Source organism: Ambystoma mexicanum, chromosome 2p (genome assembly GCF_040938575.1).
Source record: "Ambystoma mexicanum isolate Mex_15411 chromosome 2p, UKY_AmexF1_1, whole genome shotgun sequence".
In the NCBI taxonomy this organism is placed as follows: domain Eukaryota; kingdom Metazoa; phylum Chordata; class Amphibia; order Caudata; family Ambystomatidae; genus Ambystoma; species Ambystoma mexicanum.
In genome coordinates, this window is record NC_090923.1 from 716,118,856 (window position 1) to 716,133,692 (window position 14,837).

Here is a 14,837-nt window from a genome sequence, read left to right on the forward strand (position 1 = left end):
TGAATATAAGAATACATAGCAGTACACACATGCACAACCAATGGGAGGTGGCAAAGGCTCAACATTTAGCATTACATCAAAAACTCAACATTAAGCAATTCTTACCTCCTCACCAGGCTCACCTTAGGCGAACAGGTTGCGCAGCACTGCTTGGCCAACCCAGGACTCCTCCCTGGAATCCCGGTCGACGCAGTAGAATCTCGTGAAGGTGCGCGTCAACCTCCACGTAGCAGCCCTGCAGATGTCCAGCAGGGGCACACCAGACAAGAACGCCGTGGTAGCAGCGATAGCTCTGGTCGAATGGGCTCTCGGACGGCCAGGCAACGGTCGGTTTGCCAACCGGTGACAGTGCATGATGCAGCCGGAGAGCCATCTGGAAATGGAAGCCTTCGAGAGAGCCTTCCCTTGGTTCACAGGTCCAAGTTCAAAAATAGCTGTGATGTCTTCCGAAAACTCTTCGTGCGCTCCATGTAGAACTTCAGCGCTCTAGCCACATCCAGCGAGTGTAAAGTCCTCTCGGCCGGTGATTAAGGCGACGGGAAGAAAACAGGTAGACACCAAGAGCTCGTTGAGGTGGAAGTCCGACGGCACCTTGGGCATAAAGGAGGGGTGCGTCCTTAGCACCACCCTCGTGTCGTGAAAAGTCAAGTATGGAGGCTCGTAGGATAGGGCCTGGATCTCTCCCACTCGTCGTGCAGAGGTGATGGCCACAAGAAACGCAGTCTTCAACGACAGGAACTTCAACAGTGCCGAATGCAGGGGCTCGAATGGCACCCCCATGAGCCTGGTCAGCACCACGTTGAGCTCCCACGCGGGGGCAGGGGCCTTCACCGGCGGGAACGATCGGAGTCCCTTTATAAATTCCTTCACCAGGCGATGGGACCACAAGGACGCCCGTCCTGTGGTTCTGGTGTATTGGGAGATCGCAGCCAGATGTATCTTGATGGAGGCGTGAGCCAGTCCAGCCTTGGCCAGCGACAGTAGGTCCGGCAGCACTTGAGGGGCCGTAATCCGTAGAGGGTTAATCTTCTGTGCACGGCACCAGACAGAGAACCTCTTCTACTTATGTCCGTAGCACTTGAGAGTTGAGGGCGCCCTGGCCTTTGCAAGGACCTCTCTGCAGTCAGCCGGGATATCGTACCCTCCAAACTCTAGTGCTGCAGGAGCCAGGCCTGCAAGTTCAGCGACCCCGGGTCGTGATGAAGTATGGCATCTCCTTCACTGGAGAGAAGATCCGCGTCCGTCGGCAGCTTGACTGGTGGGGACGCTGACAGGTCGAGAAGGTCCGGGAACCAGATCTGCCTCGGCCACACCGGTGCGACGAGGATCATCCTGCACCGGGACCTCTTGAGCTGGTTGAGCAGCAACGTAGGGAACGCATATAGGAACAGGCCGTCCGAGGGGAACGGGAAAGCATCGCCCATGCTCCTCGGCTGGGGAAACCTGCTGGCGAACCTCTGGCACTTAGAGTTCGTCGCCGTTGCGAACAGTTCGATCTGCGGTTTTCCCCCCATCGTCGGAAGAGTCGATCCACTTGATCCTGACGTAGTTCCTACTCGTGGCACGAGCGCAGCTCCCTGCTGAGTGAGTCGGCGATGGTGTTCTTTATCCCTGCCAGATGAAAGGGCACCAGAAACATCCCTTGGGCGACGGCCCAATGCAACAGATCCTAGGCTTCCTTGGAGAGGGCTGGGGATCTGGTTCCTCCCTGCTTCCGGATGTAGAACATCGTGGTGGTGTTGTCGGTGAAGATTCTCACCACCTTGCCCTTGAGGGACGGGAGAAAGGACCCGAGGGCCCAGAACACTGCACAGAGCTCCAGGATGTTGATGTGGAGCGTCTTCTCCTCTGGGAGCCAAAGGCCTCGCGCGTGAAGTTCTTCAGTGTGCGCTCCCCACCCTTCCAGGGAGGCATCTGTTGTCATCGTTATCTGGTGGGATGGGGTCTGAAAGTCTGTGCCCGCCGTCAGATGAGCGCGGGTGCCCCACCACCGGATCGCTCGTCGGAGGTTCTCATTGAGCGGAATCCTGTCCTCGAAACTGCCCGTTGCTTGGATCCAGCGGGCGTCGAGGAACTCTTGCAGAAGGCGCATCCGAAGCCTGAACAGGCGCACGAGATATATGCAGGAGGACATCATCCCGATGAGGGACTTGATGGACATCCCCCTGGCCACGTCTGTGGCCAGCAGACGCTGCACCTTGACCAGGATGGCCTTCGTCCTTTCCTCCGACGGCGAGGCCAGACGCGCCACTGTGTCGAGCTTGGCTCCCAGAAACGGTGCGACTTGCGTCGGGACCAGGTGGGATTTGGGAAAGTTGATGGAGAATCCCAGGTCCATGAGCAGCTGGACGGTCTTCGCTGTGTGATCTACGGCGAGCTCCCTTGTCCTTGCTCGGATGAGCCAGTCGTCCAGGTAGGGGTAGACGTGGATCCCCTGCAGGCGCAGCCGCGCCGCCACCGGTGCGAGGCACTTAGTGAACACCCTGGGTGCCGACTTCAATCCGAACGGGAGGGCCTTGAACTGGTAGTGCCGTCCTTGGAACACGAACCTGAGGAACTTTCGGTGTCCTTTTAGAATGGGGATGTGGAAGTATGCATCCTCCAAATCCAACGACGACAGGAAATCACCCTCCTCCAGCTGTCCCAGCACGTGCTGGAGGAGGACCATCCGGAACTTCTGTGCCTTGATGTAATTGTTCAGTCATCGCAGGTCCAGGATGGGGCGCCATCCTCCTGTCTTCCTTTTCACGAGGAAGTACCTTGAGTATACTCCGGAGCCTCTTCGGGACGAGCATGATGGCACCTTTTTTGAGCATCGCCCTTACCTCCAGTAGCAGTTGAGGGACGCGATTTTCCTTCCTGGCCACGGGTGGAATGCGGAGGCACTTTTTTAGAAATTCAACGGTGTGCCCCTGGGCCAGGGCGTCCAGCACCCAACCGTCAGTGGAGATGGACTCCCACACGCTGACGAACTTCGCCAGCCGGCCTCCCACCGGTGTGCTTCAGTGGGGGCCCGACACCACTGTCGGTTCAATCTTGCTTGGAGGACCCCTTGCCGCCTTGGCCTCCCTGGCGACGACAGCGGGGTCCACCCGACTTGCCTCGTTCTCTATAGGTTTCCTGCAACGAGGAGCAGGCCGCTTGGCAGTACGTAGAGGAGCCACCGCCGAATCCCTTGGAGGCACCCTGCTTGCCTCCGGTGCTCCGAAAGGACAGCCTTCGTTGCCGGAGAATGCCTAGGACCTTAGCTGTCTCTGTGTCCGCCTTGATTGCTTGGAGGGATTCATTCACTGTTTTACCAAAACAGATTGTTCCCGTCGAACGGCATGTCCACAACCTTGGCTTGTACGTCTTGGCGGAATTCCGTCGCCTTGAGCCACCCTCGTCGTCTAAGGCAAACGCTGTTGCCTAGCTGGCGGAAACCAGTGTTGGCAATGTCCGTTGCCACCGTAATGGCGTGGTCCAACACCACTTCGCCTTCTTGCAAGATCTCCAGGGCCTTGGCCCTCTTGTCATCTGGTAGGAAGTCCAACAGGGGGGCGATCTTGTACCATAACTACCTGTCGTAGCGGACCACGATTGCGAGGGCGTTGGCCGCCTTAATCGTTCTTCCCGCCGACGAGATAATTCGTCATCCCATTGCGTCCAGCTTCTTTCCTTCGCTGTCCGGCGGGAAGTTGAGGCCGAAGCCCCCCCCTCCTGCTTTCTTCTTGGCCGCCACTGAGACGACCGAGTCAGGGGTCGGTTGTGCACTAAGGCACAAAGGGGCCACGTTGCGGACCCGGTACTTCTTCTCGTACTGATCCCTCTTGGCAAGCGTCGTAGACTGGTTCTTGAGAAGGGTGAGACCCTCGTCCCAGATGTCATCCAGCAGAGGAACGGCTAGGACCGTCTTCCTCTTGGCCTTGCGCCGTTGGTAAAGGAAACCTTCCTTCTTCTCTTCGGGGCAGAGCTGAAAAAGCTCAGATGCCCTGGCGATCATTGCATGGAAAGATCCGATCTCGTCGGGCAGGTAAGCCCGGGCTGGGGGCGATGGGAGCTCCGTCCCGTCGCCACCGCTGTCATCGTCGGAAACCGCCGTGTCCGTTCCCGTGTAATCCCCAGGGACGGGGGACGTGGGTTAAGGCTGAGCAGGCCGTGAGGGCTGAAAAGGCGGGGCTGGATGGATCAGTCTTCTCTTGTTTGGGGGAGGGCTTCCCGCCGGGCCTGGCTCTGGCTCCTCCGTCGAGCCTGGTTCCGGATCCTCCGTCGGTGGGAAGGGCAATCTCATCCTTATCACCGAACATAAGGATTGTATCGCCAACAAAATGGCCGCCGAGTTATCCTGCCACTCCGGAAGCGATGGGTGACTAGGACCCTCGCCGGTGCCGCCGTCACTCTCGTCATCACCTTCGTCGGGATCCCTCCCGTGGGGATGGGCCTCTTCGACACCCTCGTCGAGGCCCTCTAAGACTTCTACCAGCTCCTCCTCAGATGCTGTGTCTGTGTCCACAATGGCCACCGCCCCCCCTCTTTTTCCGCCGGGGTCTTCACAGAGGTCTTTTCGATGGGTCTGAAAGAGGCTTCCCTCCGCAGAGGGAGGGAGACTCTGGGCCCGAGGTCGCCTCCACTGGTGTAGCCTCCACAGGCTGCGCCAGGGCCGCCGCCACTTCCTCGATAGAGGCCTTGGCCGGGTGAATCAAGGCCTTTTCCACCTTGTGTGGGCCTGTGGCCTTCACCTTGGGGGGGGAGGGTCACCGCCTCGCTCCCTCTCGCCCGGATCCTTCGAGTTTGACTGGGGCCTCTCCAGAAGCTTCGCCGGGTTCTCGGCCTTCCTCTTCCCTGAGCCAGAGCGTTGGCTCGTGGTTGATGGCGCTGGAGAGGGTGCGCCATGCCTGGCAGCTGAGGAGCTGACCGTTCGGCGCTCCCGGTGCCCGCAGACTCACAGTGCTTTGCCTTCTGTTGGGCCCCCGTCGCCGGGGCGCCCTCACAGGACTTAGAAGACCGCTCTGACTTCTTCTCACCGGACGGGCTCTTTCCTTCCAGCCAGTTGGAGAGACAAAGGTGTCGGTTCCTGATGGTCCGTTCCGACATGTTCCTGCAAAACGCACAGTCCTTCTCCATGTGCGTTTTGTCCTCATGAAGGCAGTAGAGACATTTCGAGTGTTCGTCCTCCTTGAACACATTCTGCAGCTGGCATCCAGGGCAAACACTGAACAGCTTTCCGGGCGTCGAGCTTCCTTTCTCCTGGGCCATGTTCGGGTAGGCCGCAGAAACTTCTGGAATCCTCCAAGAAGCATAACTCGACAAAATCTTCACCCTTGAGGGGCATAAAAAAATCCGACACGGATCCCCGTTAATCGGATGTAGAGACGGTGGAGCTTGAGGCTCTATTTGACTGAAAAATGAGAAATTCTCCTTTAAAAAGTGGGAAAACGCAGCAAAAGCTTGAGAGCTAAACACGAAGACTCCCAACACATGAGCGTGCGATAAAAATCTGAAGATGGCTGCCAGAGGCGGGGCTTAGGGAGAGGGCAGTCATTGGCTGGGGGGCAGTATGACCCAGAGACCAGTGATTGGTTACTACTGAGAAAGACAGATCAGAAACGAAACCGATACTGATTTTTTCTTTACCGAGGATTCCCGGCCTGACGACGGGGAATATTCATGAGCATGTGAATCCATGCCAGACCTCAAGCCGGAGAATGGCTATTACAGGCAATCAGAACTTGAACCTTTTTCCCCCCCTCACCCACACACTGTAATGGATGTGAGATCATTATGTTGAAAATAGCAACCTCGAAAAATAGCAGTAGTAACCTCATAGTTCACTACAGACCACCGTCCTTAATGTCAGATTTTAACGACAAGCTAGTCCACATACTGAACATCCTTAAGGGACCCAACACAGGCACACTGTTATTGGGAGACCTCAATAGGTGGAAAGGAAATCCCCAAGATAAAGACGCAATTTCTCTTGAAAAGGAGCCAATTACTATTGACTATCATGTTCTGAACTCCAAACCCACCTGTATTAGCGGAAACCAACTCAATTGGATCATTTGACAATATCAATACCACTAAACTTGACACATCCCTGTATATGGTCCGACCACCACAAAATCAAACCTTTTTTTAAAAAGATTACCCCCAGTCCACCTTGAGCAAGGTATCACTTATATACTAAATTCCACAAAGGAAGATGATTCATGTGAAAAAATAGCCACCTACAATGACCATTTCACAAAAATTCTCAACCAATACGCCCCCCCTAAAACAAAAACTAGTAAGGCCCAACAAAAATCAGCAGCATTGGTTTAATACTGAAACCAATTGCCTTAAAACAGCGAAGAGAAAAGCCGAAAGGAAATGGTCTAAAGACCCCTCGGTTAGTAAAAAAGAAAATTGCAAATTGCTATCATCAGGCATTCAGAGAAAAACTGACGTTAGCAAAAAAAAAAAAGCTACTATAATGACCAAATCAACTCAGCAGCCAACTCAACAGGCAAACTTTTCCAAATCCTCTAATCAGTTGACAAACCTTCTACCCTGTCTCCTCCATTTCAGCTGTCTCAAGGAGACTGTGAAATGGTACAAACAGCGTTTCATAACAAAGTCATGAATGCCAGGGAGAAAATCCAAACATGTACCACATCAAATCAATCCTTAATTCAACCCAACCACAAAACAAACCAAGACTATCCACTCAAAATTGATCTTGCATCCACTAAGTGCACCTCCTGTACTGAAAACATAATTCCCGATTCTCGACAACATCAGGTTTTTTGCCCCATTTCTGTGCAGAATGGTTAAATCTTCCTTTAGAGACCGCAAGGTACCCACATCCATCAAACCGCAAAAGTGACACCACTTGTGAAAAAACCCGGCCTAGACCAACGTGACCCAGTCAATCTTCAACCCATCACGAATTGCAGCTTTCTCCTTAACATTCTAGATAAGGTTACAACAGGCCAGCTGCAAAAATATATCGACCAGAATAATCTATTACATCCTCAACAGTCAGGATTCAGAGAGGCCCATGGCACGGAATCGGCCCTACTGAACCTTCAGACCAAAATGCTGGGTATAATGGATAGGGGCTAATCAGGACTACTAATCCTGCTGGACCTCTCAGCAGCTTTTGATCTGCTAGATCACCAGAAGCACCGAGAGGCCCTAGAGAAGTCAGGCAACTGTTCTCCGGATGCCATTGAATGGATAACTTCTTTCCTGGGAAATAGGAGCTCCAGAATCCAATGGGGCAACCACACATTGGCCTCTAAGCAGCTAGATTGTGGAGTCCCTCAAGGAGACAGTTTTTCACCGCTTCTATTTAACATCTATATGCTTTGTCTCTGCACCCTTCTGACCAACTTGGGCATTTTCTTCACAAACTTCGCAGATGATACGCAATTGGTATTATAACAGGCTGCCACACCACAGACAATGATCGGCTCAATTCGGTCTACAACTTCAATGAGGCCTGGAGGAAATCCAACTGATGTGCCTCAATGGAGGGAAAACTGAACTCCTGGTATTCGGATCCCCTCAAGCAAGAGCAAAACTAGATCCAGCGTATGCAACCTTTAACATTAAAGACTCACCAGCGAGGGTCTCAGAAAAAGTGAAGACTCGGTGTATACCTGTAGGCTTCTCTGGTAGCAGAAGCACAGGTGGCATACCTTAAAAGGACATGTCAATACCACCAAAGACTGTTAAAACAAATAAATCCCCACCTGAGTCAACAAATTAGCTCCAATATCGCTACAGCCATTATATTATCCAAACTAGATCATGGAAACTCCCTAATGCTAGGTGCCAAAAGTGCCTTAAGCAATGCCAGGTCATCTAAAAGAATGCTAGAGCAACAATCACTGGCAAATCTAAAAGAGACCACATCACTGAAGAAAGAAAAGCTCTCCACTGGCTCTCCATCGAGGACCGAATCCCTTTCAAGTCCATGTCCATGTCTCTTTACCACCATTGTCTCTATGGCTCCGCCCCGGACTATCTCAAAACACAAATCAAACCTTAAGTACCCAACCGGACGTTAAGATCAGGAAATAAATGGTTGATCAAAACTGGACAAGTAAATAAAACCAATGGCTTGGGCAGAGCCTTCCCCAGCCTAGCCACGATTAAATGGAACAGACCCCCACTTGATCTCAGACTCAAGCCCAAATATCTGATATTCAGAAAAAACCTGAAAACGGCACGGTTTAAGTAAACACCCCTACCTAGCTCCGTCCCACTATCTGACCAATCTGTTGCGCATGTCCTGTCGTCCTATGTTGTCCTGCATCTCCTTGTTAGCGCCCTGATGCCCACGGGCTGCAGGGCGTTATAAATACATAAATAAGCAAGCCACACGAGCCACAGAAATGAAGTTCTTTTTCTAGAAATTCATGCCTATTACAAACATGAATAAAGTGTTTTACTCGGACATTGTGAAAGACATGCTCCCACAAACACCTCCAGTCATACCCCAGTCTCCACTGGCTGCGCCACCAGCTTTCACAACACGTTTGGGCCCTTCAACTCCTCAAGGACCTCCGGTCACTATTCTACCTTCGTATCTATGTCATACTTCTCGATCCTTTGGGGAAAAGAGAAGGCACTGGAGAATAATGGCAAGGAGTATGCACCCTCCCACCCCACAAAAGCTACTCCATCTTCACCAGGCAAAGGCGGAATTCTTTTCAGGCATTGCAGAGGCCAAGGGCGCGACAGACCTGTTGGAAGCTGATGCAAACCACATGCCCATGAATCCAAAAGGTATGTGCATTACAACCGACATGAAAAGACAGACATGGTTGAAGAGCAAGCTCTTCAAAGATGCTTAGGAGAAGGTACGCAGCCCCCCCCCCTTCTCCTTAGCGGTTCCATGCCATAACAGATGAGGTTTTGACCAAAAAGAAAGCAGACCTGCTTACAGTCAACACCTTAACCACATTTTCAAAACGAGAATGGAAACCTCTGCCTCCTCAGTTAGAAATTCAGGGCTTTAGGTGGTCCCAGGAGAGCATGGTGGGACTGGTCTTCTGGGGATCCAGTCAATAGGAATTCCAGGACAAAGGGGGTTACCCCTGCCCTATGGCAACATACCCCAAAGCTAAGAAACTCAAAGCTATTGCAAATAACTCCTCTCACTCACAAAGGTCAGGAGACTCGCACCAGGATCAATGGAGGCCGTCAACCTGGGAATCATTAATTCACTCACTCTGTAATTGCTGGGCAGGAGGGAGACCTCCCCCTTCCACTCCACCAATCTAACTTTGGTGTCAAATTCAAGCTACTGTATATAGGGCTGCAGAACGGGGTGGGTGGGGGACAGAGGAGGGATCTCCAGCTCAGAGAAAGGCATTGGATTCTATTCCCAAATCTCTGTATTGACAAAGACCAGGATAGATGCAGGCTATCTGCCTCCCAGCCTGCTTCCCCCACCCGATTGGTCACACTTTCCCATTCCCTCATACCCCCTGCCCCATAATATTCAAGATGATCACCCCCATGCAGACTCTGGATTCCCTACAGAAGGGGGAACTGGCTCTGTGTAGTGGACATTCAGGAAGCCTACATGCATAGCACCAATTGGCCTCATCACACAATTTTAGAGGTTTTCCATGAAGTCCCCTCACCTAACTAAATCAAGAGTTTTTCTTTTTTGCCTCAGCACAGCCTTCGGATTTTTCAAAGTTGGTGGATTCTATTACAGACAATACGGAAGGAAAGCAAACACAAATGACCTTGCTTGGATGACGGACTGGTGAGAACTCCCTCCCAGGAATCAAGGGCTATGGCGAGGTTTGCCAATTAATTGGAGAATGTCCAGTATTAAGGTCTGGGATTTCTCAGATGCACAACAGATTCAGGAATGCTCATTCCTCATGGTGCTAGTGTGCCAGAGACTCCCGAGCCTCATCTCATGCGTTCTAGTGGTGTCCCAATGCCAGACTAAACTTCCCAATCACTGGAAGCAGGATGTCTTGCCGCAGTCCATCTTCGTACCAGTCTCACTGGAAATGCAGGAGAACCTCAACTGAGGTTTAAGGAATCATATCTTTTAGTGGGAACCTTTTGTACATCCTGGTCCCCTCTATCAGTCATATTGGATGCATCTTGGGGTTGGGGTACCAACTTGGGGCATCTGCAAATCCACAGCCATCAGAACAAAGGCCCCATATTATGCTCAAACCGAAGGAGATATGGCATGCTCTTCTAGCTTTCCTAGAGGGACAATGTTTTGGTCCTGAGAGAACATGAAAACAATGCACTACTTGAACAAGCAGGTGGGTTTGGTGGGGGCTGGGGGGGGGGAGAAGAAGGGGGGATTTCGCTCCTCCATGCAAACTAGCAATCTGGCCTTGGTACTTGGTCATCCGACATTACATTACCCCCCCAAACATGCCAGCCACCTGGATGGATCTCTCAATGTGCAAGTGATGCCCTTATGCACCTATAGGACTGGCGTTAACAGAGACATGTTGTCCCAGATCTTTCAATCACATGGTTCTATTCATATGGACCTTTTATTGGTGGCACAGAAAGCAAAACCTCTGCAATAGTCATCTCTATGACGCTGCAGCCCCTCGAACACTTCAAGACAGCTTTCTTCTTACAATAGATTTACCACCAATCCCCTCTTGGGCAAAGTAATTCACAAAATCAGGAAAGCCCAGAAATGCAGGATGCTATTAGTAGCCCTTTAATGGCCCAAGAGATGCTGGTTTTCAGAGCTACTGTAATTGGCAGTGTATCCTCCTCAGATTCTTCATCTCATCAGCAGGAGGGTCAGGTTTTCTAGCTCTCCATTCAATCAATTTACCTTATCTCTCTGGTACCCAATGACCTAGTCTACTGGCACATGGGACTCTCAGAAGAGAACATGTTCATTCTTCAGGCTGCATGCAAGACTCCAAGAGAAGGCAATATTACAGTAGGTGAACAAGGTTTTACCGTGGCTTGCCTGGTAGGGTTGCCTCAAATACACTGCAGGTGTATCAGTTCGACATCCCGGCATGTATCTCAAGGCTGGCCACATCAGTGCTGAAGCTGGACTCTTGATGTACCTAGTTAAACCACTGTTGGCGCTTATCCCCAAATAGCTATGTGTGGGTTTCACCAGAATCTATCCACCAGTTAGACGGCCTATACCCCAGTGGAACCTTAACCTGATCCTTGTTGCCCTCATGCATAAGCTGCTTGAACCTATGGTTTCCACAGACTTAATATTGGTCAAGTAGAAGACAGCTTTTTTAGTGGTCCTCCCATATGCATCAGGGAGCTGCAAGCTCTATCTTCAAAGCACCCTTTATTCAGTTTTACAAGCAGGTGATGCTGCACACCTAGCCTTCATCTGTTCCTAAGGTAGTGAGTGACTGAATTCCACCTTAACCAGGAAATATTTCCATATTTTTTCTCAAGAGTCAGAAAGAGCTTTCCAGAATGGTGACTTTGCAAGTTCGCACAAATATTACTTTGAACATAAACAGTCCATCAGAACTTTTGGTGGATTTTGTAACACTTATGTCGAGCTTCCACTGGTACCCTAGCACCAAAAGCATCTACTACTAGGTGGGTGGCGTTGTGCATTCTGGAAGAATAAAAGGATTAGTGGCACCCATCTACCTGCACCAACACAGAGTGCCTTTGCATGCATTTAGTGAGAGCCAAAGCAGTGTAAATATTCTAAAGAGGTACAGGCCTCTGGAATGCCATCTGCAGGGCTGTCACCTGGTCCACGCCTTAAGTGTTTTGTAAGCACTAAGCCCTCGATACAAGCTCTCTAGCAAACGCACGCTTCGGCCAGGTGGTTTATGGGACCTTTTTGGTTGGCAGTCTTCCATTTGTGAAAAAAAATGGTTATATATCTGCAGTCTTCAGTAGTCATCCATCCGAGGGTTGAGTTTTTAAATTGGGTAACACCACCACTTATTTTTACAGCAGGAGGGATCCAGCATGAATAGTTATGTCGAACAGGACTGGCAATCTGGGACAACAAATGTTTCTCATCCTCCTTGCATATTTGTACTATCTAGGTCAGTTTGTGTGGTTTTTAAAGTTTAAAAATAAAGCACCAGAAGGCCTTAGTGTCTCGTGCGAACACCATCAAGTATTCTTCAACTCTGGTGTATAGACTGCAGCAGACTCCAATAGAGGCAGTGCTGACCAAGCCTTTTATTTTTCCCAACTCGATAAGAGTACCACTGTTAAATTCAGTAATCGTCTCATCCATTAATGGAGGGAGCAAGCGGTAGATCAAATAAGTTCTAAAAAACGATGTTCAACAGCAACAGACATCTGCACCCATAAAGTGACTGCATATTGTGGTTAGACTTCAAAAAAAGAATATTGCTGTCAATACAGAAGTTGCAAGGCCATCCTAGAAAGTGCTTGGGGCAGATATTCTTGCATCATCAGGAAGCATGATACTGATATTACAGGAGAGATTAGAGTTACAGATTAACCAGACTGCAGAGTAAATGGAGATTAGCAGAATTTGACATTCAAGGAGAGCGGAGACAGCAATCTATACTGGACGCAAGGGTCTGCTTTTTCAGGAAAAGAGAGCAAGAAATCCCTTCGACATTAGAGAGGACTTAACATACTAGTCAGAAGTCAGAGATAGTGGAGATAAAGATCAAAGACAGATATTGGAAAAGGGTCTAATTCACCAGGTAAGAAGATTGAAACACTATATTAACATGACCCCACACTGGGGGCAGGATTGGGGGGGTAAGGGGCTCAAGCATGAACTGTCAAAGCATTCAAAAGGATTCTTCAAAATCATACAAGGCTGAAGATACTTTAATAAAGGGGATGCTTTTCAAATACTCACATCACCAGCAAGTTGTGCGAAAAGACGCCGAAACTGCCGGGTCTCTTCACTTTCACTGGCCTCAACAACAGAAGCATGGCTACGAGGTGGCTGGAAAAAGCAAAATGGTATATAATAACTACAGGCTCACAAAATAATCAATAGTTCTGAATATGGTAAATAGAGAGGTTTATAAACCCCATTCTGGGGAGGGGATACATGGTGCCCAATTCTATCCATACCAAATAAAGGAACGTACACATAAAGCATACTGCAATCTGTTCTGCTTCGAATGTCCACAAACACAAATAAGTGAGAGAAATGCAATCAATGGCTGCTAACTCCTGCCCCTCGACCGCATGCCCTCACTGTGTTGTGTAGGGCATAAGCACGGCACAACTATAGTCTAGCAGCCCCAATGCTGGGAAGCCTTGTTAACAAGCCCAGGACTTTAAAAGAAGAAAAAAGAAAAACACACCACCAAACATCTACTTCGAAAGGGAGCTAACGCATTTAGAAATTACTGAAGATGCGGAACACTTACTGTTGGCTCTGGGTTATACTGGGCAGCAGCCTCGCTGGAACAGAAAAAAAAATACATATAAATACAAAAACAGAAAAAAGGTGCCGAATTATCAGGTGGCATTTTTTGATTATATTTAATGTAGCACCCTTCTCAATTAGCATTGCTACGATAAACAGTTTGAAACGGTTCAAATACAACAACAGGTAAGAGAAAACTTCATCTAGCACACACCAAGCTGACCGCCACTGAAATACTTCAGATTTAGTGAGCAGTGAGTTATGCAAGGCGCTTTAAGCATCTCAGTCCATGCACAGCCAATTGTTAACTCCATTAAAAAAAAAATAGAATTTTCTTGTTTGGTTATATTTCCACTGCGTAACTTCACAGTTGTAGTCCATCTTTACAAGACTTCATCCTTTAGGTCAAACCCTTGCTTGTTCAAAGCAAATGGAGACTGGTCTGCAATATGAACTTGGAGAAAAAAAAAGGTCTAAAATGTTGCTTTAGGTGGAGAAAACCACTCCCTTCAAATAACAGACCATTGACTTGAGGACACGGATGACAGAAGTTATGTAAATAGTGGATTTCCTGTGGGTTGGGCGTTTTATGGGTCATAGATGACAGTATCCCCGTAAGGTTTAGCAAGAAAGGTGGCCTAGATCCCGAAAGGCGAGTCAACTGGTTAAGTCTCCTGGAGTGAGATGTTTTGCACACGAGGCGACGCAGCGGGTACAGTTTGATTACAAGAGAATATTGGTATACTCTGCCTGGAGGCGGGAAGAGAGCTGTGGGGTTTGTGTTGGGGTTTTGTGCATTTTGGGATTAACAGGTTGTAGCATTGTTCACGCAGTATTGGATTATGTGGTATTTGATTTCTCACCACTACACAGTTAATAACTTTGTGACGTCACTCATATGTTTGTGCATAGGACACAAGAGCACGAGACGGTGAGGAGCTAGCATTGGAAACTTGGATTGGCAGAGTAGGTGAACGAAGGCGCACACGCAAGATTCTGAGTGTGCCTGAGGAGGCAGCGATTGTGGAGAGTCCAGTCCGGAGTACGCCAGGTAAGGTGTGGGGCCAGAGAAGTTTGTAGTAAAGTAATAACATCGTGATTGCATTGTTTTCGAAACCTCGATTTGAGGTCAGGTAAACCTAAGAACAATGCATCATAGGAAGTGTGGAGCGGACACACCCCTCCAGCACCTTTGTAAAACACTCCCCCCCCCAACCCCCCTTATCGGGAGAAAATATGCAAATATAGCATAGAATGGCCTAAAGCTAATGAGGGGAATCGCAGAGAAAGGAAGAGCGAGAAACGAGATCAGCGGTACAGAAGCATAAGGGAAGTAGAAGAGATTGAGCGACAGAGGGCGATAGAGCAGGAAAAGCACTTGAGGGACCAAAGGAAGTTGCAGGTGGACAGATTGGTAGGGGAACGCGCATGCAAGGAGGCAGACGAGCAAGCAATAAGGGTGGTAAGGACACAAGGGACAGCGGAGAGGGGACGCGAC

The 14,837-nt window shown here is 49.7% G+C and overlaps 1 protein-coding gene across 1 annotated transcript in view; it reads right to left on the reverse strand.

Annotated features, from left to right (window-relative positions):
* The window catches only part of CAPNS1 (calpain small subunit 1), a 120,483-nt gene that overhangs the window by 19,339 nt on the left and 86,307 nt on the right, over window positions 1–14,837 (reverse strand). The window contains exons 3-4 of the mRNA XM_069644303.1: window positions 13,341–13,374; window positions 12,818–12,907 (exon numbers count right to left, since the gene is read on the reverse strand). Coding sequence (XP_069500404.1) covers window positions 12,818–12,907; window positions 13,341–13,374 — 124 coding nt within the window. The remainder of the gene's footprint in view (window positions 1–12,817; window positions 12,908–13,340; window positions 13,375–14,837) is intronic.